Source organism: Pelobates fuscus, chromosome 6 (genome assembly GCF_036172605.1).
Source record: "Pelobates fuscus isolate aPelFus1 chromosome 6, aPelFus1.pri, whole genome shotgun sequence".
In the NCBI taxonomy this organism is placed as follows: Eukaryota; Metazoa; Chordata; class Amphibia; order Anura; family Pelobatidae; genus Pelobates; species Pelobates fuscus.
This window is the reverse complement of record NC_086322.1, coordinates 207,939,786-207,966,293: the sequence shown is the minus strand read 5'-3', so window position 1 is coordinate 207,966,293 and position 26,508 is coordinate 207,939,786. Positions and strand designations below refer to the sequence as shown.

Sequence of the window (26,508 nt, the reverse complement as noted above, 5' to 3'; positions counted from 1 at the left end):
AAATAAAATAAAAATCAAAGACAATGAAACTAAATCCCTAGCCTGATATGTTCTTTCTTTCTGAAAATATCTAAAAGTTTAAAAGAAACACGAAATATGTATATTTTACTGAAATGAAAAAATAAATATAGATTATTTGTTAATATAATGAACTGGTCATTTATATTGTCAAAACCATGCACAAAATAATATTTCTTTAAAAATCTTGATTGGGATGGTCTTTTAGCCTGCCCGGGCTCTTCCTGGGAAGGATAATATTTACACTTGGTTTCTCTTTCCCACAATGTCAAAAACATGAACTGATTGCCTTAATCTAACTGTTCTCCTAGGTTACAGGGGCCAGTCGGATTGAATTTGAAACAACTTATTGAAATTCCATGCAAACGTCCCACAGGAACAAGAGTTTATTCACTAAACCGTGATTTTTGTTGAAATGGAAACTGTATTGTAAATGTTAGGCCAAAATAGCTGATTTGGATATTGGATGAAGCTTTTTTTTTTTTTTTTTTTTGAATTTTTTATTTTTGTTGTGCAGTGAAGGTTACAATATTGCTTGCATGGCCACAGCAGCTCTGACAAGCTCATTATTCGCAAAGTTGTAGACATATTAGTGGCATACGATTAACTGGCACATTTTTTGTTTTAGTAGATGAGACTCATAACATTTAGTTATTGCTAGGCGTTGCATAATATCAGGTATTGAGTATATGGTTGCATGCAGAGTATTTGCTTGGATTAGTTAGGTACACGCTTAGTTATGAACGTAACAACATCACCCCCTACGCCCCTTAGCTACACATGGATGCAGTAGGTAAGGCCTGAGAGATATTACATTAACCCCTTGCTTCTTATAGCCATACATGGGTGCATTTGACACATTAAGACAGGTATTATTTCGCCATATTTACGCTAATGAGAGTAAAGCCTATTTAGGTCGTGCTCTAAAAGTCCCTTTGTGGCTGGAAAGTCCCACCGTCCGTGGAGTTAGCTTGTTCCGTGGTTGTCTGGAGGGCTTCTCATGTTGTGGCGGCGGTGGGTTGGTTAGCTGGTTCTGCCTAGGGGCTGTGCGCCATCCGTTTCTCTGGGCCTGGGTCTCGGAGTGTCCATAAGGAGATGTGGTGCAGAGTGGGGACTGGTGTGCTCTGTAGGGTGTTCGGGGTCTTGCAGTTGTCCTCTGAGTGTGCTGTCTCTTCGAGGGGTATGCGGCATGCAAGGATGCAGGGGTGTCTGCAGGTGTGCTATTACGGCCTGGGCCTGTGCTTACCATGAGCTGCCGTTGTGGGTGAACAGCTTAGGAGGGCACTGAACAGGACTCCTTACCGCTGGGCTTCCGCCATCTGGGTGTCTGTGGCTGGATTGCAGGTTTCGCCGGTTATGCCTGTCTTGCCCCCTGTTCCTCCAGTTTATGTTAGGTGCGGCGGCCATTTTGCTGCTCCCCATGCGGTCACTGGATGGGCCTCCTGCCGATCTGCGGTAGTGGTCGGGCCTCGAGGGTGTGTAGACCGGGATCACCCCCCCGGTCCATAGGGGGGGGTACGGGGCCGGTGTCCCCGTGGGTCTGACTCCGAGTGCTGGACAGTGTGCTGCAGGGCGGCGGCCGTCCGCCCCACTCGTCACCGAGGTAGGCCGCGATGGAGTCATGTCGGCTTTCTCTACCAGGGGACTGAAGCCCATCAGGCCAGCCTCACCCTGGTTCCAGGATACTCCGCCCGGTGGGGGCTGCCGTTGCCGGTCGGTTTGGGGTTGAAAATCTTTAGGTTCGTATGCATTTCTTTGGTAAGTTGCAGGAGCTGTTCTTGCGTGCGACCAGCCAGCTCGGCGGTCCGGCCCCGCCCCGGATGAAGCTTTTAATCTGAATTTGTTCCTTCGTTTTTCAATGTATCACTATGCAGTAAATTAAACCCTTTCTGTGTTCTGTAATGTGTCTAATTTACAATTTTGCGATAACTTATGATTACCCTACAGAATTGTTACAAACATATTTTTAGGAATCTTTACTGTCATAAATCTAGTTGTTTTTTTCTGTGGATACGACAGCTACAAACCATCCAGATCTTATGTATCTTCCTTTTATGTGTTTTAATGCGGTTAATGCAGAAAAGCTTCAAATGGTGCGATGGGGCAAACGTGCCCCCATATTATTGCCAAATGAACCTATACTTCTGACAATAAGCCAAGAGAAAAGAATATGAGTAATTAACATATATTGGGCATTACAGATCGAGTGTATGATTATCTGGATTTTGAGGAATTAACTGGAGAAAATATCCTTTAATCCCATTTTAAAGATAAACTGCAAGTTTTTATAAAGTGAAAGGTTGTTTTCAGTTCTGAGAATTATTTTAAAAAAAAATTTAGGCTTGGGCAGTCAGCTACTCTTGAGATACGGTATTACCAAATAATTCAGCATCAGCAGTTTTAAGCTGTTAAAGGCTTGCACATTTTTTTTTATTTTTTTGTGGTCGGGGAGTAGTTTTCTGTAGCTTTGTATTTTGACCTTTAGACCATTCACTGAAAAAAAAAAAAACTTTTCTATGGTGAATATGGGCTCTTTCAGGAGTCACTATATATATATGTGTATGTATAAACATCAGAAGTCAACAAAACACCCATTACTAATAGCATACCAACGTGATTCTGTCATAAATAATGCAGATTAGGGAAAAGCGCACACATAAAAATAAATTGAATTTTTATCTCAGCAAACAAATATGGGGATACAGTTCCACTATATGGCCATATTGTGTTAAGCTCACCACTACTTCTCATTACCCCAATGTCGGTGGGTCCTACACTAATTCCAGTGTAGGAGATCATTTAAATAGTGCTAAATAAACCAAAAGTGTATTTTTCGAATCTGTTGTGAGAGCATTGTGAATATATATGCCATTGGTAATGACATTGGGGAAGTAGGGAAGTTAGAATATCCGTTTAATGGGTAAGTTAGAATGTTAGCATTTAGTAGTTTGAGATGTATCTGTTATCTAGTTATCTGATAATGGATGCTGTTTTGAAAATACTACAAGTCCAATAGACAAATCCCTCAGTTTACAAAGATGTGAAGCATAGTTCTAGATTTTGTGCAATCACCTTGAAACGAAGAAGGTCAATAGGAAGATTCCATTACTTCAAGGTCATTGTTCCACATAACTTCTTACCAATTAAACTGACTTAGGAAAATAATGCAATTTATTTATTATAGTTATGTAATATAATAAAAGGTTAAACAAGTGAATACAATTAGTTTCAAAGATAGATATCATGGCAAATATTACCAAGTACAAGCAATACGTAAAACTCTTACAGCACAGAACTTACTCAATCACTTAGATGTAATGACTGTCATACTTTTTGTCTTATTCAAATATAACCATTTACAGAGTGGTGGCGAGCAATAGTTAATTATTGCACCTTGCATTCCAAAGCATTGCTGCAAACCAGCTTAATATTTTTGACTAAATTCATTACAGAGAATAGAAGTTTAAGCATTATTCACTAAACTAGGAAATGTGCAGAATTGAAATGGAAATGAGTAATTATAGTTCAAAATAACAACGTTAATAATAGCTTAAATTAGCTAAATTATTTACAATATGGCTTTTTTAGCCTAACATTTGCAATTCCCTTGTCAAGTCACAACAGTCCCAGCCGAGAGAATAAAATCCCTTGTGTGTTTTTAGCAAAAAATCATTCTTATCACTATAAATTATAGGATTAGAATTTAAACAGGGTTATTCACTAAAGTGAAAAATTAATTTATCATTTTAATCAACAATGTTTTTACTTTAAAAATATAGGATCCCAGACTACATCATCTCATTGAAGTGTTGTGGGTGCATTGCCCTTGTTCCCCTGTTTATGAGAAACTGCACCGCTTCACATTGCAGTATAAAGACTTTCTCTAGTGGCTATCTAACAGCCACTAGAGGCGCTTTTCTGCAGTGTCATGGAGTTTAACTCAATGAAACAATGCTGGATGTCCTCATGTAGAATTCAAAACTGTATTCCTTAATACTATATAGTTTTCCTTTAATGAGTTTGAATAGCTAGAAGTATCTTTTAGGCTGAATTTCTTCTGTATTTATTTTTTTCTTTCATGTCTGCAGAACAACATGGGTGCTGCTTTCATTGAGTCCTTGGACATGCCCTTCTACCAAATCGGATACCCACATTTTATTTATGTTGTTGTGTTATTATGGGAGTCCCAGCTGAACACCATTAATTTTGGCTCTGATTCTGGTTGGATGACTATAACAGCACAACAACATCTAAGCACATCTTGGATGATTTTGATTGTGAGATTTTTAATATATAATCAAGGATTCATTGTGTTCATCACTTTGTGAAAGTGTATTGTGAAGTCACTGTTTGCTGAGCTAGTTAAGTTTTCATGTTTTTTTCCCCAAGCCATATTTCCCTAAAAAGTAATGGGGATTGGGCGGTAGGAGCTGAACTTGGGCTTGATACTCATTCAATCTAAGTCTTTAACAAGTTGCTGCTGATTTGAGTACCCAGGGGCATTGTATGCAACTGGGTTTTAGCTTTCTAGGGACTCTGGCAACTCCAACACTCATTCAATAAATGTATTAAACTTAGAGCAGTCACTTTCAAAACCATTTAAAATGTCTTTATTGATTACCCCCTTTTAAAATATTGCCCAAAAATGTCTGTCTATATCTGCCAATACGTATCTAACGGGAAGGATGGTGAAAAAGAGAAAAGTAACTCGAGTATATACTCGAGTATAAGCCGACCCGAATATAAGCCGAGGCCCCTAATTTTACCCCCAAAAAATGGGAAAACTTATTGACCTGAGTATAAGACTAGGGTGGGAAATACTGGTAAATTTCTAAATAAAATGAGATCCTAAAAAAATTATATTAATTGAATATTTATTTACAGTGTGTGTATATAATGAATGCAGTGTGTGTGTATGAATGCAGTGTGTGTGTATGAATGCAGTGTGTGTATGAATGCAGTGTGTGTGTATGAATGCAGTGTGTGTGTATGAATGCAGTGTGTGTGTATGAGTGCAGTGTGTGTATGAGTGCAGTGCGTGTGTATGAGTGCAGTGTGAGTCCAGTGTGTGTGTATGAGTACAGTGTGTGTATATATTAATTGAATATTTATTTACAGTGTGTGTATATAATGAATGCAGTGTGTGTGTATGAATGCAGTGTGTGTGTACGAATGCAGTGTGTGTATGAATGCAGTGTGTGTGTACGAATGCAGTGTGTGTATGAATGCAGGGTGTGTGTATGAATGCAGTGTGTGTATGAGTGCAGTGTGTGTGTATGAGTGCAGTGTGTGTGTATGAGTGCAGTGTGTGTGTATGAGTGCAGTGTGAGTCCAGTGAGTGTGTATGAGTGTTGTGTGTGTGTATATGAGTGCAGTGTGTGTATATGAGTGCAGTGTGTGTATGAATGCAGTGTGTGTATGAGTGCAATGTGTGTATGAGTGCAATGTGTGTATGAATGCAGTGTTTGTGTATGAGTGCAGTGTTTGTGTGAATGCAGTGTGTGTGTATGAATGCAGTGTGTGTATGTATGAGTGCAGTGTGTGTGTGAGTGCAGTGAGTGTATGTATGAGTGCAGTGAGTGTATGTATGAATGCAGTGTATGTGTATGAGTGCAGTGTGTGTATGAGTGCAGTGTGTGTATGAATGCAGTGTGTGTGTGTGAGTGCAGTGTGTGTATATGAATGCAGTGTGTGTATATGAATGAAGTGTGAGTGTGTGTGATGCAGTGTGTGTTTGTGTATGTGTTGGTGGGGGGGCATTTTGATTATTGTTATTTTCTTAATTATTATTTTAATCATTTTTTGTTATATTATTATTTATTTTATTAATTATTATTTTAATTTTTTTGTTATATTGTTATTTTTTTAAATTATCATTTTTAATATTTTATTATTATTATGTATTTATTTTTTCCATCCCCCCTCCCTGCTTGATACATGGCAGGGAGGGGGACTCTCACTCCCTGGGGGTACAGTGGCATTGGTAGTTCAGTGGGGGGAGGAGGGGGGCTGGCTGAGAGTTTACTTACCTCTCCTGCAGCTCCTGTCAGCTCCCTCCGCGCCGGTCCGTGCAGCTCCTCTGTCAGCTCACAGTGTAAGTCTCGCGAGAGCCGCACTATGACCCCGCGGCTCTCGCGAGACTTACACTGGGAGCTGACCGAGGTGCTGAACGGACCGGCGCGGAGGAGAAGGGAGCTGACAGGAGCTGCAGGAGAGGTAAGTAAACGCTCTGCAGCCCCCACAGCCCCCTGTCTGTATTATGGCAATGTAAATTGCCATAATACAGACATTGACTCGAGTATAAGCCGAGTTGGGGTTTTTCAGCACAAAAAAAGTGCTGAAAAACTCGGCTTATACTCGAGTATATACGGTATGTCTTTAACTAAGGCCATACAATCCATAATTTTTATAAAAAGGTTTCCTATAACAACTGCAAAAGCTCTCTACATGTTATAAGTAACTGGATGAAAGCTCAATGAACAGTTTTTTGGTGCTGGAGCAATAAAATATCAATTAATAAGATCAATACTGAACTACAAAGTTTAAGCAATTTTCACTTATTTTTTAATTTGATACTATATACAATAAGTTGCAATCTGGCTGATACTATCTTTAAATATTGAAACTTCGTGTTTACCGATAAATCTCAAGAGTTCGATACACTATCAACATAGTAGAATGTGAACAATTTCCACACTTCATAATAAATACAATTGTTTTAAATCCAACTAAATAATTATCATAATACTTTGATGTTATTATTAAAGTGTATTTGTATGTATCCATAATATAAAATATTAGTGCAAAAAACTTGATCTATCTATGTAGATCTATATATAACTCTTTTTGCGTATGTGTATATATATATATATATATATATATATATATATATATATATATATATATATATATATATATGTGTGTATATAAATATATGTGTGTATATATATATATATATATATATATATATATATATATATATATTATATGGCTTTTTTGAAATCCATCAATATTTTACTATTATTTACTAACAAAGTATATATTTATATTGATTGTACTTACTGGTCAGCCAGTATAAAAAGAGATGTGCTCTCCATCTGCCTGCATCAAATTGTATACATGTTTTGCCCAGTAACATTCTGAAGACTCACGCACCTTGTGTCATCCTCCAGTGTTCCTCCCCTTGGCCTGTAACAGTCAGAACCTTAGCCAAAACCTTTTAACATTTATGACCTGCAAACAATATAACTTAAATGCAGAAACAAGTCATATGATCTACTATAAAATTTGAGTAACTCATTTCACCTAATTACAAGTAATTTTGCTTGTTAACTATATAAGAATTTGCACAACCTCCTTAGGGCTCTTGTGCTCTTGTGTTTCTTCTGGACTATTAAATAATAATTAACACTAGTTTAATGTATTCTTCTAACAGGCCAATTAGCCCCAGACCATTAAAAACATGTAAAAGTAAAGTTGGATTCTCAAGTAATAAACGCATGTGAACTAATTACATCTAGTGGCAATACCTAAAGCTATGTTAAATTGTGAATCCTGGCAATTATGTTGCTCATTTAGTTTGGATTTGTTGTTAACCCATGTAAATGTGACCACTCGGTATGGGAACGAATTAGAGAAGTTAAGATCAATATTAATCCCCCTTTACTTAACCATGTTGTAATAACATTGAACCAATGGAATTCAGCCCTTTGAATTGTTTTGTAAGGGCTTGGAACCTAATTGTTCTTGTAGTTGTCCTGTTCTGTGCTGTAACTTAAAATTAACAGAACAGTTCCCATGTTATCACTAAAATAGTTATGTAGAAATAAAGAAACCTCTTCATAAGTTAGCCCTCTTTGGGATGTTGATCTGCGAATGCGGTAACTTTGTTGTTATACATTGTAACATGGTGATAACAGCATTTTCACGTTTCCCTTTTAATATAAACACAAAGTTACTGACCTAATCGTAAAACATCTTTATGACCTGTTTCGGCATTAATCTATCCTTTTCTAATCGATAACAATTAATACGAGATGACTCCAGCCAAGTAAACCTGATATTAGCAATTCCTATTGAATGTTATTAACTTATTAATGCACTGAAGAACCGACTTTATATATAACTGGAGAGTTACAGCCGCCTTGGTAAAACAATCTGAACAAGTTGTTCTATTAAGACCCAGTCAGGAGTGGTCAAGTCTGGCCTAACACAAGACATTTTATTGATTACAGTTATAAATGTCTGAAGAACAACCCCATGTTAGTTTAATGGAACTGAGTCTAGAAAATACAGGTTCTGTCTAACGACCTATCAGACATTGTAAGGTGGATAGTGCACTGTCATCAGCCTGGTGGTTGACATCATTTCTTTGCCCTTTAAAACCTCATTATTGTCAATATCTATTAACATCGTATAGTGTAGTGGTTGCGTCTTTTCCATATTACTTAGCTGTGATGCATAGCTTATATCATCTGACTAACTGATGGTAGCTCTAACTGTTAAATAAAGCAGCAGGTGGGAAACCTGAACTTAATGGGAAATAATATAAATGTTTACACTATAATAGGGTAGCATGTAAACGAGACTGCACTACTTTTCGTGGCAGAGTCCACTTAAATGGCTTAGTGCATAGCACAATGGATGTGCTAATTCTACAGTGTTTTTGTTCACTGTCCTAAATGCATAGCCGAGGGTATGTTTAGTAAACTGTTCTCTGTATAGCATATCTTAAACAATGTAAAAACAGGCAGTTCTAAAGGCTTGACTTTTCACACCTTCTTATAAGATTTTATAGCGCTGTACCTGCTTACACATTTACCTGGTAGTTCATTGCCATTTACACTGCCGCACAGCTTCTGGCCTTGAAATTTTAACAAGACGGCACTCCTATAACATGCAGCTCAGACACCGGGGTGTCAGAAGACTGTATTTTACAGGCTGTTTTGGTTTAATTGTTTGAACGTGGAGGCTACTATGAAACAATATCTGCTAAGCATTGTCAGGTAGACATTGTTAACTACTTAACTGCTGAAATAGGTTAATAGAAACAGTAATGCATGCTTCTCAGTGTAACAAGGTACTTTTCTGTGGGTGAGGATGGAAAACCATTCTAAGTTTATTGACTGCTAAGGATAAAAATATGTACTTTTATGAACAAATTTAAAGGAACACTATAGTGTCAGGAAATCAAACATGTATTCCTAACTCTATAGGTTTAAATAGCCATTTAGTACCCTTGCCCTCTTGTCCCCAGCTAAAAATGTGATTTTGCTCGCCTTTTTCAACGCTGTGCAGGTTTCCTCTTGATGATTTTAGCCAATCCAATGCTTTCCCATTGGAAAGCATTTTGAGGCTGTCGCGAATGTAAGCCAAAATGTCGCACTATGCCAGTCAGCATCTCCTCATAGAAGTGCTCCTCACAGAAGTGTTCACGCTTAAACTGTAGATCTGCATGCTGTTTGCCTCAGGAAAACAAACTGTCTGCTGTCATCATCAGAAGTGTTGGCCTGATCCAATCACAATGCTTCCCCATAGGATTGGCTGAGACTGACAAAGAGGCAGATCAGGGGCAGAGCCAGCATGATTTAAACACAGCCCTGGCCAATCAGCATCTCCTCATAGAGGATAATTGAATCAATGAAAGTTCAGTATCTGCATGCAGAGGGAGGAGATACTAAATGTTTGGATGCATTTTAGGCAGCCATGACCCAGGAAGGATCTCTAGCAGCCATCTGAGGAGTGACCTGTGAAGTTATCACTAGGCTGTAATGTAAACACTGCATTTTCTCTGAAAAGACAGTGTTTACAGCAAAAAGCCTGAAGGTAATGATTCTACTCACCAGAACAAATTCAAAAGGATGTAGTTGTTCTGGTGACAATAGTGTCCCTTTAAATCTATCTTATGTTTAAACATTAAGTACTGTCTGTAATATCGTAAAAATTCAGGGGCAGGTGAAGACTCACAGCAAGGATAGAACATGTTTAGCTATCCAAAGCACTGTCCCTTTGCTAAAATAGAACTCTCCATGTTTATAAACAGTGCAGTCTGACTCACAATCCTCATACATTTTATATTTGTTAAATCCTCCAATCCTTGACACCTGTACTACTTACCTGCAGGTGTTCTCCATCTTTACTGTATTTACACATTTTTCTCTCTAATAGCCCCCACCCCCAAAAAAAACCAAAAACCCACAGACTCAATTCGATGTGAGAATATTATAAATAAAAGGCAAATTTTGGAAAATGAAGCAGTGACCCAGAAGTGGAATATTTGTGCTAAAGATTACAACGGTTTTTAAAGTGCCCCGGATTTATTTCTTTAATAAATATTCCAAAAAACACTTATTAAAAGAACAAATAGGAATCAATTTTAAGCCTCTCCATCATATTGTCTGTTAGAGGAATACTATGTACTTGTTGGATGGTGCATATTTCCAGTTTACAGTTTTTATTATGGGTTGCTGAATTACTCCTAAAGAAATGGCAGGTGATTGTCATAAGTGTTTTATTTGATTATTTTATTGCAATTTTATTTTTATGTTGACTGTAACCATAGTTTGACACTTAAACTGTAAGTTTGTATACCTCTGCAAACATACTAGAAATGTTAGCTCTCCCTGGGGCCCAAGGCCATATTTGTATTTTGAAGACATTTCCTACTGTACAATTATAAGATTGGAAATATGAAGCAGCAGCTGCAATAATTTCGAAGGGACATTCTAATACAGATGAATGTGCTTTCTGCCGTTGTAGTTCATCATTTTAGCACACATGATGAACACCAGTCTAAACGTAACACATCAAGTAACATACAATACAGCGAGAACATAAGTGTACTGTGTAACTGTAATTATCAGCCCCCAAACAAGCTTACAAGACATGCTCAATGACCAGTCTGTGACCTGGATATTTTTAGCATAGGAGAAGGGCATGGCATAAAATCATGTTCTCCTGCTTAAGAGAGCATACAAACTGCCTATAAATGGCTCATTAACCTACAAAAAGGTAGTAATGTGCACGTGGTATAATCAGGTATTGGAGACCCGTGACCCAACAAATTCCTTAATTGGATTATGCACATTATTTGAATGTAGCTGCCACAGTGAATGGCCCAGTGTGGGGGTGAACATAACCTAGCTGACAAATGCCCTAACGGTTTGTCTTAGATAGGTAGATGTAGATTATTAGATAGATGGATGGATGGATGGACAGACAGACAAATAGACATCCTGAATTGATTAAGTGGAGGAACTTGTGAAAACTTCTCATTCCCAAACATTTTTAGTTCGATAAACATTTAAGAAAATAATAAGATGCAGCAGAACTCTAAAATGTTGCATCTGTCTGTGTATATATATCCCTTCCTCTGTCCAGCTGTCTATTTGTCAGTATTTCTTCTGTCCAGTATATGCAGAACTGTTTCCATCAATCCATTTATCCATCCATGTACAAGAATACAGTAAAGGTACAGAGTTTAGCACTATAACCATAACTAGGAATCCCCCACTCCCCCCCACCCCTCCATACAATTTCATCTGCACATTCAGTCACACAGGCATTGGCTTTGCACCCCTGCAATTCACTCTTACTTTGTGCAAACCAGCCCCTGCATTCACACACAAAATATATAACAATTCCACAAGACTTACACTACTGCACTCTGTGCACAAATACAAGCTTGCATTAGCCCACTTGTAAGTATCTTTTCACCATTTACACATACCAGTTTACATTGTTTATATAATTGAGCCTAGGGAGAGCCTGACTTTACACATTCTGGAATTAGATGCATACATATGTTTGCATTAACAACCAGGGATGGCAGAGCAAGACCCAGAATGTGGGACTGTTCTGTCTAACCCAAGACTGTTGGGAGTTGTGATGAAGCAATACTCTTTTTTTTTTAAGGGAATGGAGGCTATGGTAAGGCAACCTTTTAAACCAGTTAAGCCTAAATTGCACATTGATATTTTAGCTGATTATAATATTTATTCGTACTTATAATAAGGCATATCGTACCTGAGCTTGTTCTGTACTAGTTGATCCTGAGATTATTTGTAGAGGTTTTCTTGCTTTTGGTGGCCTTAGCTGTGCCATAGATAACGCCATGTTATGATATAAGCTCTTGAAGTGTTTCCACTAACTTAGTTCATTTCTTCTGTGCAGTTAAGACACAATATCCTCAGTTAGTATGGATGGATCCTGGAAGATGCCACGTCTGTTGTGGAGCTCTATACCATTAAACTGCATTAGTGATCATGTCTTTCCATAGTGTTAATTGAATACATTGATTTATCTCTGATTACAACATTCTAAAAGACCCGAAAAGTACCAGAATCTGTTGTTGCTTTAAGAAACTCATGCCGCCACAGTAACAGAGCCTTATTATGTTCCTGCTCTCAAAGACCTACATCCAAACCAAGCACTTTTCTTTTTTTATAAAACCCTCTGGAAACAGATATGACCTTTTCTCTTGCTCTGAGGGATCCCCATGGTTTCAGGGCTTTGTCACTTGCAGACCGTGCGGAAACTCACTATAGGCTTTGCAAAGATGGACAGAACTCTTTCCATTTCTTTCAGTCAGCATGACCATGGGACATTGTAATTGCAACACTGAGATGTAACAGTTGCTCTTCTTTGCATGAAATTTGCTGTGACACAACACTTTTTTTTGTATAATGTCTATATTTGCTAGCCTTAAAGGGACACTATAGTCACCAGAACCACTGCAGCTGAATGTAGTTGAACTGGTGTCTATAGCCTGTCCCTGCAGGCTCAGCAATGTAAACACTGCCTTTTCAGAGAAAAGGCAGTGTTTACATTGCTGCCTAGTAATACCTCTAGGTGCAGTCACTCAGATGGCCACTAGAGGTGCTTCTTATTTCAGTGTTCCTTTGCCTGGAGACGCAAACAATCCCTTCGAGATGCATGATTCAATGCATCTCTATGAGGAGATGCTGATTGGCGCAGCGTGTTTTTGCCATGCATGCACAATAGCATCCCAATGTTTTCCTATGGGAAAGCATTGGATTGACTGAGATCATCAATATTAATGACCTCAGCCATGGAGGCGAGCATGGCGATGGGGAAAAGGGAAGTAAAATACCTTTTATTTCCAATCTGAGAAAACCTAAACTGGTACTCTAGCACTATAGTTTTAGGAAAACATGTTTGTATTCCAAACACTATAGTGTTCCTTTAAAGGGATAAAACAGGCACCAGAGGTATAAGAACAAATTATCTCTTTGGCATCCATTGTCACTCCACATGTTGTGGTCTACATCTCCCCTGATGCTTTGTTAGTATTATGGCTGTATTATTGCATTGTGGGAGAAGTAGTCCACTGCAGTTGGAGTGCCGAAGGTTGCCTACCTCTGCTCTACCTGGCATGATACATAACTTTTTGTCTCCTAAAGTACCGGTTTACTTGTTCCTATGTGATATAATACGCTAAAAGCGCATGCACAGTTCACCCATAACCTGCATTTCTCTTACTGAACATCAACATAAATTCCCTGCATTTGTGGGACACCAGGTAACTGTCTCTAGGCAGAACAGTGTGAGAACATCATTAGATGCGCTTGCGTTCTAAAGCAGACACTAGGACCATGCAGAGAGCGCCTCAGCAGCATTCCCTGCACAATCCTGCAGGCTGCGGGCCAGTCATGGTGCTGAGCCCACCCATCATTGGTGTCGCTAGTGGCACGTCGCATCACTGAAATGCTACTGGAGGGCCCCACCCACTCTGTCCTGATTTTCCCCTCCCAATTGTTGGAAGGTATACACAGTGCATTTTTAAAATGCCAATGACTTGGGCAGGATTTCAGCATTCGTGATATGTGTTTTTTTGTTTTGGTTTTTGGTTGGTTTGATATGCTGTACTTCTGACCTAAGATGACTTAAGATAGCAGCCTCCAGAGAGCATCAATTAACCACGAGATGCACCAAAAATAGATATTTACTTTGCCAAATAGGTATACATTGCAAAATACACACATAAGCATTATACTTTCATCTTTTATTAAAAAAAAGATGATTGTCCTTTAAACTTAAATAAATACATTTAGAAATTAGTCTGTGATGATCTACAGTTTAACTTTGTTATAAATTACATTTTTCATTTTACAGTTGCAGAATTTGTTACCAGTAGGTCAGGGAGTCACCTAAAACGTCATGGCGTAGCCCTGCCTCTGACCAAACACCTTAAAAGATACTGTCCCTCTTTGGTTGTTTGACATGTTGGAAGATATGCAGTGAAGGCTGTGGATAGCCACATAGGGGCCCCAACTAGTAATATGCTAATGGTTAATTCCACATTAAATATTGACCGTTCAGATTCATATTTGTCTAGTATATGAGTGCCTGTACTGAAAATAGCACTATTGATATCTTGTTATCGACCCTACACCACCAGATAATACGCACATTATTTTTCTGTGAGAGAGACATTCTAATACAGATGAATGTGCTTTCTGCCATTGTAGCTCATCATTTTAGCACACGTGATGAACATCAGTCTATATGTAACACATCAAGTAACATACCATACAGCGAGAACATATGTGAGAGGCATTTATTAAAATGAATCAGATTTCAATATTTGGTTGTTTTCTGTCTCCCCACTTGTGTAATTGACAAATTGATTTTCTGACCTGGTGTAAGATAAGGAGCACACACATTACATTTTAAATCCTAATTTATAAATATTAGCATTTTTTTGAAAAAAGATTTTGAGACCTAAAGAATAGTACATTCCAATGAAAGTAATATACATCTGATCAATATGTCACAAGTAGCACATGGTAAAAAGTATTGTATACAGATAAGCAAAGTCTTGTTTTCAGTAAAGAAACTGTCAAATAATATTCTTTAGAAGCAAGATCGAAGTGAAAATAAAAGATTGGTGCTATTATTTACTTGGATTCCTAAAAAGATTTAAGATATTTACAAGAATATATGGTAATGAACATAAATAGCCTTAAAGTAATATCATGAGGAGATGCGATTAGGTGATAGCAGGGCTATGTAACTGATAGATAAATGACTATTGCATATAAGCGTGCTGAGTGAGTAATACAGCATAATCATGCACCAGATACTCCCATGGGTGTAGGGCTTAGATCCACATCAGATGAATAGTAAATAAACATAAAGAATCAAACAATAAAGAGTATAAATTAAGGCAGGTGTATAGTGCCAAAGAGTCCTACAACCGAGTCTAGTGACATAATGTCATTTTCAGCCTATTCCGGATCTTAGAGAAGGCCTTTTATAATGCCTCTGTTCCTTAAGCACAGACTGGGTGTCCCAGTGCCTCCCCCTAGTGTAGTTGCACCATACACAGGCCCAAAGTGGAGCAGAGACTCAATGTTTCCAGAACCTGCCGTCTGCTAAGCGTTGGTCGGTCCCCCCAGATCGATTCACCCAGCTCCCATTCAACTTACGGGGATGTGAGTGACAAACACCCGAAGGTTGTGGACTAAGTCCAGGTAAATAACCTGTGTGGCTCCAGGCTCAGGCATGGCACAATTCACCATTGTCTCCCCAGATGTCCTCCCCATAGCCATGTTCTCACTGGCCTTTTGCATAATGTGTCAATAACCTTGAGAAAGGCCACTCTCACTGATTCTGCAGCTGCTGTCAACAGGTGGTACTGACTTTTAGTGCTTACGCCAGCTTGTAGTGGATCTGTATTGATCGAGCCCATCTGATGAAGACAGGAATAACCCCCACTGGTCCAGAGGGGAGGAAGGCACTGTTAATGCTTCTAATGCTGAAGGCACTTCGGGCCAGGAGATTGGCCTTCTCTCCTGTCCTCAGAGCTAGGCCTTTCAGGTTGAACTCTGATTTCCAGTTCCGTTGACCCCACATTTCCACTAGGATCAGCAAGTGAAAGCACTTTATTGTGCAGGGGCAGGTGAGTATTTGCTTTGTTTAAATTTGGGCAAAATAATGTGCTTAAACCTCTAATATTAAGAATAAATCAAAGACCTCTATCGGAGTACATCTAATCAACATTGCGGTCAGGTCCCGCCCCGCATATCGTTTTTTTAAAAGCAAAGTTTAATTCGAGTTTAGTGCCATGTTAGTGTTTTCATAATTTCATAATATTTTAATACATTTATATTTGTTTGATGAATGAAAGGCAGGTACAAATACTCATTGAATTGTATTACTCCCTGCAAAGTAATGTCCAGTGTAGTTCAAATGCTTGATGTAACTGTACTTACTGTATGTAGACATTTTACAAATATAAATACATTATCAGCACATTGTATTGACAATTTTGTAATGCTGAATTCACAGACATACCATAATATTTCTTACAAATTTCTAGGAGCAGGAAATTTTGCTATATTTATCTATATAGTTTAGACACAACTAGTTTATATGACAAATATAGATTTTTTTGTTTTTGTTCCCATGCTAATTATTTCAGACGTGATCATCTCAAACAATAATAATCAAATAATCTCTTAAACATTATAACCCTCTAGTATTTCTGTAAAGGCTGAATAAATAATTAATATTTTAGAGGTTAAAAAAAATATTTGTATATCCCAATAACAGCAAATTGTGCACAAAATTGCTTATTTATCCTGCGTTAATGTTCTAACTTCGTATCTAATTTTTAAACACCTATTATCCTAGTTTTGTTTTACATTTAAAGAACCTGCATGTGTAGGACTTAATACATGTTACTGTCAGTTAAGTTGGATAGACAAACCTCTGAGTCTAATCTGTGGTCCTGAGGTTCAAAGAGCTTTCACCACAACAATTATCCCTTAATAAGCATTAAAAATAGAAAATATACATTTTATACATTTTCACTTTTAATGAAATGGCATTAATTGCAATTTCTGAAAATACAGAGTAACTTTTATAAATACAATAATAATAATAATTAAAAATAAAATAAATTAAACTGATGACATTTTAACACACTCTTTTGTCGAAAGTCCATGATTAGCTATTGTGCACCTGACTGTAAAACAAGGAGATATCAGTGGAAGGAATGTATAATGGTACAGAGCAACAATAAAATGTTTTGCAACTGACTGTAAACCTTTTAAAAAATGTCCTTACCATGATCATAAACTAAACTGTAAAGATATAGAAAAAATAACAAAATAATCGCTTTCCATTCAAACGTTCTTTGTACGTTTATTAGGTAAAATTAAGTTCTATAAACACCTGAAACGACCACAAATGCAGCATGAGAAATACAAAATTAATATTTGCAAAAGGTTAATTATTAATCTTGTACTTTACATTTTTTTTTTTATAGTGAAATGTAACCAGCCTTGGCATAAAATATAAATAGTTTGTACATCACTCGCCTCTTAAAGAGGATTGAAACCATTGCTAGGATTGCTTGTGCTATGAATGTGGCACTAACTCTGTAAGACTTGACATAATAGACCTCTGAAAGTACTGTATATACATTACGTGTGTTATACATGCATCTAGATTTCAAGTTCTTGCTAGCAGGGTCCTCAGTAACTTAACAATAATTTCTTCTTCACTTTTCAAACAGTTTGTTGTTAGTTTGATGTTATATCCACACATTAGAATTTTGACACTATATAAATGGCAGTAATAAAAATAATAATGTAGCTTTAGACATTAGAAGGTACATAGTAATGTCTGATATTTCTAAACGTATGGGATACAGAAATATTTGTTCAGTTAGCAAGTATAAAAAGGACATGTGCAAGAAGGTTTTTCTTAGAAATAACGTATAGTTACATAGGCTGAAAAGAGACATGTGTCCATCAAGCTCAGCCTTCAATAAACAAGTTTTTTTTATTTTTGTACATTACAAAATGACCAGTGATCTAGTGATGGTAGTGTCTAATCTGATAGTCAATTGGAGCATAAAAAGACTGTTGAAAAGAATCATAAGATTTGCTGTCCATGGGTCATTGAAGACAGATGCCCCCCTTAACATTAACATGGTTATTCACTGAAGTGAATTCAAAGTGTATTTCAAATTTTAGGACAAAGTGGCTGAACTGGAAACATATCTGAAGTAGACAATTTTTCCAATTTGGATATTTTGTACTTAAACTTGAAATTCATTTTGAATTCACTTAACCCTGTCACTTTCCACTTACTATTAACACCTGCTAGCTCTATGTTCTCATCAAATTAACCTTAACCTAAACCCCCCTTAACCCAAAAGGCATGCCCTGACCTTCATCTGTATCACTTGGGCCTTCTACTAGACTGTCTGTCTTTGTATCTATTATCAGTCTACCTCTCCGTCTGAGGATCTCTACATATGTTTGTCATGAACATCTGTCTTTTTGTCATTTTCTTTTAAAGGAAACTATAGTATCAGGAATACAAACATGTAATCCAGTGTTCTCGTTCCTATTTTAGTCAGGCCACCCTAATCAATACAAAATAGGGTAAAAAGCATTTACTTGCTTTTCTTCCAAGACCGAGGCTCCCTTGGTGCTGTCCCATGTCCCTCTGTCTTCTTGCAGGTATCACTTCATTGCCTTCTCATCCAGGCAATAAGACACGCATGTAGGGCGAATGTAGTGCTTGTCCTAGGGAAGCATTGTATCTATGCTGCATGACCGAAGCAAAATGGCAATGGTTTTCATTGCATGGCTAAACTGACAGAAGCACTGCACCCAGACCACTTCATTGAGATAAAATGGTCTGGATGCCTTTAGTGTTTCCCCTCTCTTCCGCATCGATGTAGGAGAGAGCATAATTATTTTTTTTTGAGCCTTGAATTTGGCCTACGAGCACTTAGATGGAAAAATCTTTTGTTTGGGATACTTAGATTAGGACTGAGGAACAAGGCTACATAGAGTTGATGTTTGGATATGGGCCCCTAAACGGATGTTAGCTAGTTGGATCATCTATTAATGTAATTGGAATTCTGCATACCGACTTTAACAGTTCTAAACGTCATCAAGTTATGATAAAGTACAATAAATAAAGTTTACATTGTACAACTGTTCCACTTGACTATAGTCAAAATTATATTAAGTAGAACTAATCTGAAACTGTCTCATTTATTATAGAAATTAATATATGTATTACTTCACCTGTAAAAGTGCACTATATACTTAGTGCACTGAAAGGACCATTTTATATTTTGACCACTTAAACAAATAACATTTTGCTGTGTCTTAAAACTGAAATAATACTGATCCTTCTAAGTCCATTGGGTGTAAAAAAAAATAAAACACAAGTAAATAAATGTTTTCCTCAACAAATGTACAGTATTTGACCCCTCGTTGTTTTTCAGGTTCACTGATGCTTGACTTAATATATTCTGTCCCAGTCTTCATGTACAAAGTAGTCTGTCTTTTTGTTAAACATTGCCACATTGGTAATAAGTCCTTTAACTAGCAGACCAATGGAAAGGCTTCGTTTAGGTGGGAGGGTGGAGACCTTTCTAAGGGATGCTCCTAGCCCATTACTTTTGGCCAAGACAGTTTGGTTGGAACTGGTTCCCTGCCATATAAATAATAAGGTTGCCAACCTCAGCTTATTAGAGTGTTAAAGGACCTTGGAAGTACAGGATTATGCTTTTTAAATATTGTCTGCAATCATCATAGCACTTTTTATAGGAGTAGTGGATTGTTAAATCTACTTGTGCAGAGCTACGTTGATAACCTTTGTCTCAGCAAGTGGAATACAGTCACAACCTCCCAGGCAACTCACTTCTCTAGTTAGAGGGACAGGGGGAAGAAGGGGAAGATGTCCACTGAAAAAGTTAATCTAGAGAACAAACTGAACGCTGACAGGGACACAGAGAGGGCTTTAAGCCGTACGTCTCTTATAGTCAATCAAGCTGTTAACCGCAGTATTTTCACCTCTACAGTATCCCCAGCCGCAGAGCGCATCCGTTTTATCTTGGGTGAAGAGGATGACAGCCCAGCTCCCCCTCAGCTCTTTACTGAACTTGATGAACTTCTGTCTGTGGATGGCCAGGAAATGGAATGGAAGGAGACAGCCAGGTGAGACTAACCATACATTCATGTTTGGAATCTTATATCTTTGATTTCAATATCTTCAATATCTTGAAGTCTAGTGATCCAGGGATTTGTTACCCTTTTCTAACTCCTAAATAGTTTAATGTATTTATCTTACAGGTTCTTATTTAGAGTGCTTCCCTGTTTTTGGGGCACTGTGTAAAGCTAGTAATAGCATCTTATTTTTTGTTAAGTGTCGTTAAATGGGCTGACACTTTTTATTAAGTTTCAGAATAGGCTAACTATTATGGGTGTCTTCGTTGAATATCATACTCGAAAATGCTGTCTTAATTTTTTCCATACACCTTTATCCAGGTGACATGATTCTTGTTTCCGTAATTTCATAAATTATCAGCTGTGCAGTAGATTTTTCCTTAAATCAGATAAAAAAAAAAAAATTCTCTGTGTTAAACTTGGGTTATTTATTAACCCCTTCAGTGCCACCTGTTAATGACTTAGATTCCACCTCCTCCCCGACTTCTCCAATTCCGATACTGAAAATGTTAAATTGACACTCAGTATGTTTGCCATTACCTTCTAAACTCTGTTCTGAAAAGTAAACAACCAGTTTGCTTATTTAATTCCTGATCACATTCTGTGCTGCTTTCATTAATGCAGTGTGCTGTAAATAGAGGGGCACCAATTTTGTTCATTCTCTTGGCAAGAGGATTTAGGATTGAAAGGCAAAACTCACCAGATTATTGGTACATTTTATAGATTTATGCCCTATGTCTAGTCATGCAAAATGTAACTTTTTTGAATTGTATTATCTTTGTAAAAAAACAGACCAAACACACTTTTTAACAATTCTTTATCATCTTTTTCTAAGCAATGCTTGTGTTCAGTACATTATTGAAACTCAAATTCCTGAGAATCAAAGGAAATGTAGTTAAATGGGAGGTTTAGACACCAAAAGAACTTAATCTAAATGATGTTGTTATGGTTCCAGGAGGCCCCTGGGCTCACTCTTACCTCAAGGGGTTAAACCATTTTCATATGGTTTAACCCCAAAGTTGCCTCCAGCGCCGATCTCAACCCCCACTGGCTGCATCTGGCTGCTGACATTTCACTTTCAGGAAGTGCGGAGTGCCGCTGGGCAAGTGCTCTGCTGATTGACTGAGAGTGTCAGCTGACTGCCCCCAGCCAATCAGCGGCGGCACTCCACGCTTCCTGAAAGCTGGATGCCGACTGGGGAGAGCTTGGCGCTGGAGGCAACTTTGGGGTTAAACCATTCAAAAATGTTTTAACCCCTTGAGGTGAGATTGAGCCCGGGGGCTTCCAAGCACCATAACAACTTAATTTAGATAAAGTTGTTCTGGTGCCTGGGGTCCCTTTCTAATACAAAGTGCCAGGTTTAGTCATTATTACTACACCGTAGAAGGATAATAATTTCACTTTGCCAAGGCATTTGATACAGTTCCACACAAAAGATTAGTGTTCAAACTCAAGGAAATCGGTCTCGATGAAAATGCTTGTTCTTGGGTAGAACATTGGCTTAAAAACAGAATACAAAGAGTTGTCGTTAATGGTAAATTTTCAAGCTGGACAGAGGTGGCAAGTGGTGTCCCTCAGGGGTCTGTTCTGGGACCCCTTCTATTTAACATTTTTATAAATGATCTTGAAGACAGCATTGAAAGTCATGTTTCAGTGTTTGCAGATGACACAAAACTTTGTAAAATAATACAATGTGAGCAAGATATTACTTTGCTGCAGAAGGATTTAGATAGACTGGAGGACTGGGCACTCAAATGGCAGATGAAATTTAATGTTGAAAAATGCAAAGTTACGCACTTCGGCGTAAAGAATACACAAGCAACGTATACCCTTAATGGAAGTGAATTAGGGATAACAACACACGAAAAGGACTTGGGAATTGTTATAGACAACAAACTATGCAACACTGTGCAATGTCAATCAGCAGTGGCCAAGGCCAGTAAGATATTGTCATGCATGAAAAAGGGCATTCATTCTCGGGACGAGAATATAATTTTGCCTCTCTATAAATCACTGGTAAGACCACATATTGAATATGCTGTGCAATTTTGGGCACCTGTTCTAAAGAAGGATATCATGGCTTCAAAATTAATAAAAGGAATGGAACATATCAGCTATGAAGAAAGGTTAACAAATTTAAACCTATTTAGTTTAGAAAAACGTCGCCTGAGAGGGGATATGATAACATTATACAAATATATTCGGGGCCAATACAAACCATTGTGTGGAAATCTATTCACAAACCGGACTTTACATAGGACACGAGGCCATGCGTTTAGACTAGAAGAAAGAAGATTTCGTCTAAGGCAAAGGAAAGGTTTTTTTACTGTAAGAACAATCAGGATGTGGAATTCCATGCCTGAAGAAGTGGTTTTATCAGAGTCCATACAGATGTTCAAACAGCTACTAGATGCATACTTGCAAAGATATAATATTCAAGGATATAATCTTTCAATGTAGGGTAATAACTGCTTGATCCAAGGATAAATCTGACTGCCATTCTGGGGTCAATAAGGAATTTTTTGTCCTAGCTTGTTGCAAAATTGTGCTTCAAACTGGGTTTTTTTTGTGTGCCTTCTTTTGGATCAACAGCAAAAAACAAATGTGAGGAAGGCTGAACTTGATGGACGCAAGTCTCTTTTCAGCTATGTAACTATGTAACTTTTAGATATGATTAATATAAATTAAATAAATTCTACCATGTTTGTGTTTTTATTTTTTACTGATGTAAGGAACCGGTTTTACCCAGTCTACATCATACTAATTAAAACACCAAGAACTATATATGAAAATTTGAAGTTTCAAAAGTAACATAAAAATGAGTAATAACTCAACCAATCAATCTGTTGTTTAAAAGTAAAGAAGTACCTGAAACTGTCCCCAGTGAGTACCTCCATTTTCTTTCTTCAGCTCCTGGCTCTTCATCCGCCCGGAGCCATGTCAGTGCTATATTCCTGCACATGTCTACCGAGGATCTCGCAATAGAATCCAATAATAAAGTCTTGCCAGATTTATACTTCTGTTGCTAATTGTCAAACCTTGACAGCGGAAGCTCTGTCGTTTGTCAAGTTTATCATCAAACTTTTTCTTATGATGTTGTTTGACTGCATTAGAATTTCAATAAAACTACTATACATTCAATATGAGCGTATCATGCAGATTTTATGTTTATAAAATGCTCATAGATACAATTTCTTGGTGACAGAATAGTCAAGACTCAAGAGATATACTTTATTAATTTCCATTGTTTTTCAATTACTATGGTATACATATATGGTATTTAAGTGGGAAATGGCATTTACACGGATGCAATGACATAAAGGAGTGATGTTTTATATATATTTTATGTCTATATTCAATCCATCCAAGTTTTTATATGGAGCAATACATTGGTCCCCATTACCTTTCACGGTGTGACGCCTGGACTGCAGATGGCTTTCCGAAAAGAACAGAAAGTAAATGCTCTTATTGGTACAGATATTTTGCTCCCTACTTTCTCTTATAGCTCCACTATTCTATTAAAGAATTATCCATCACACACTGTCAGTGTATGTGTCTATGATATCTTTCCAGAGAATTAAAGAAGTCAAATATGTAATACTGGTGCATAGACCTTCCCTGCTATATCATTTAGTGTACAAATAGGGATGCAGGAGGTGCTTAGATTCAGGAAGTAGTACTTGGCACTCTTACGCAATTGATGTTAAAGGCGTTATAACCATTTAATCTTATTGAATTGGGTTTATTGCCTGCAGCCCTCTGGTACTGTCCCAAAACCATTTTCGAGCAGTTAATCACTGAATAAGGCTCCCTTGTTTTACATTGTCCTGCCCCCACTGTCTAAAACAGAGATTACACACTTCCTTGTAGTCATACCAATTCATACCTGCAATAGCACCCTGATATGTTGATGCAGTCAGCTGGCACTCTCAGCCAATCACAGTTGCCTATTGCTGCTCAGGTTAATGCTTCTTCATTAGCCCAAGCAGCACAAATGGTATGTTTAGCTATAGACTCCTGAATAGCAATTACAACATCAAACAAGGTTTAATGCTGAGGGGACTCCGACACTATCACCACTTTAATGAGATCATGATGTTACGGTGCCTAAAGTGTCCCTTTAATACAGCAATATCAATGGTCATTATGTCTGTGGCACAACCACTTTTACGCAATGACATCAGCATTGATAAGGAGGCAGCACAAAATGATGATACAAATCATACGTCAAAGGAAATAAGAATCGTTTTAACAAAAATAAAAACATTATCATGCAAACATTTTTAATTAAAAAAAATAGGTAATTGTCAGAGGACACTGCAGTAGGCACATAATGCCTACCTAACACTGAAAGGGAGAAAAGTAAAATGGCGTGGAGACATGCTAGATATGTTTCCTATCTGAACTGGACACTTTCAGGGTTATTTACCAAAGTGCAAATTTTAATAAAAGTGTGTTGCCACTTTTTAAAATTGTACAATGTGCACTTATTGTGAGCGAAGATCAAAGCATGTAACATTTTGGTTGATATCTGAACTTGTCTTGATGTGCCATATTATACAGCAATCCCTTAATGCTCAGGCATTATAGACTCAGGATTTGATGGCAGTTTAAATACGTCAATACTCTATTCCACTGCTCTACTATTGTAACTGTAACTGCCTAGACGTAGTGTTTAGCAAATCATCACCTTGTCCTGTTTGACATTATAAAATCCCCAAATTCTCTGTACACTTCCTCCTTTTGAATGGTTATCTTATACAGTACATTTAAAGGGCATTCAGTAGCTTCAAGGGTGCTTCCAACAGAAGCAAAGCTTTGAAAATTGCAGCTTCGTGGGGCTTTCATGCTTGTACCCATTGTGTTGCTGCCAGAAATACTTAGCATGCACAAGAGGTCTGTTCCCCCATCGTGTCTTGGCCGGGATGTGCGGTAAAAAGCATTTAAGCCCAGATACATCCAGGACCCTGTTTCAGCAAAAAGAAAAAAAATTACTCTAGCCAGCATTTCCACGGAAACCTGCAATGCACAGTTCTGGAACTACTAAATGATGTTTGAGAAGTTTTTAATTGAAGCAAATTTCCTCTTCGAAATATGTTTAACTGTGGATTTATATAGCACCTACACAGGTCGAACTCTACTTCTGTATATTCAGAATGTGTAAGAAAAAAATGATATAACAGACCGTGGAGAGAGAGAAGGATGAAGATGAAAGAATAAGGCCAATGGATTGGCATTACTGGATAAATGCTTTTATTGAAGAACCACATTGTCTGTTTTAGACGGATGTTCCTCACTGTCCCTTAAGTCCACAGACAGGGTGTTCATGAGCTGTACTCTGGAACAGGGGAAATGCATTTTCTCTTTTGGTTTCTTGATCAACTATGGTGTATGTATTTAGTATCCACTCTGGTCCATATACTGTATGGTCCACTGTGGTGGATTTGTGTTTTGAACCATGGTGGAACCACGGTTTTGGACTTTGGTGAAGCATTTGAAGGGTATGCAATAGTTGATGGGGTTGACAGGGACAGCTGGGAAGGAGTTGATATGCTTATAGTTGATGGGACAGGCACTTTTTCCTGCTGACTAATGTTGCCTGTTATGGAATTCTGATTGGCCTGTAGTAGAGAAGACCATTTTCTTTCTGGTTTACCAATGTCCAAAAATTATCCCTGGTCGTGCCATAATACATAAAGATGACTTTTTTTTATCACTGGGGGTGGGGGGTGGGGGGTGGGGGAGGTTTATTAGCTATTGTTGAGTTTTGGTGATCATTGGTTCATTTTGTCAGCTTTGAAGAGTTTTGCTAGTCATCTATTAGTTGGGGGGTGGGGGGGGGGGGGGGGAGGGGAAGGGGAGGTGGTGCGGGAGAAACAGATGTCATTAAGGGTTTATAAGTAAATTTCCCCAGTATGCTGACATTTAGTATGTGGGTGTGTATTAGGTATTGTTGAGCTTTGGGGATCATTGGTTAATTTTTTTTTTAAATTTGTTTTGTTGTGAATAAGATTACAGCAGTGTTTGTATAGCCACAATAGCTGTCACAAGCGTGATTGTAATTAAATATAGCATAAACATGGCATGCGTAGAACATTTTTTGTTTTACGTGTTGTATATCGCTTAAACCAGTTGAACAGATATATTAACATATTTAACAGATATAGTAACTTAAGCTAGCCTAGGTTGAGTGCACCAGACGTTATCTAGATGTGGTGGTTGTGCCACTGGTCGTGCCTTTGGGGCCTCATTTATTTTATTCACGTCTGTGTGCGTTAGGTTTAGTAGTCTTGCAGAGCCACCTCATATGTAGACGACATTAGAAGAACAATCCTGCATGTTGTGGTAGTGTTGTGGCCTGTCGTAGGCAGGAGTGAGCACGTTTTAGGTGCGAGGTAAGACTTATGAGTGGTATACACCTGCATCTATACTGGAGAGATTCTTGAGACATTGTAGTGGTGCTATAAGAGAGGGAAACATAAAAGTGATA

At 37.9% G+C, this 26,508-nt stretch overlaps 1 protein-coding gene across 3 annotated transcripts in view; it reads left to right on the top strand.

The window, feature by feature from the left end:
- Positions 1 to 26,508, top strand: part of SLC4A4 (solute carrier family 4 member 4) — a 237,617-nt gene that overhangs the window by 121,581 nt on the left and 89,528 nt on the right. For all 3 annotated transcript variants that reach the window (XM_063458670.1, XM_063458672.1, XM_063458671.1), the window contains exon 4: positions 19,874 to 20,009. In XM_063458670.1, the coding sequence (XP_063314740.1) occupies positions 19,874 to 20,009 (136 nt within the window). The remainder of the gene's footprint in view (positions 1 to 19,873; positions 20,010 to 26,508) is intronic.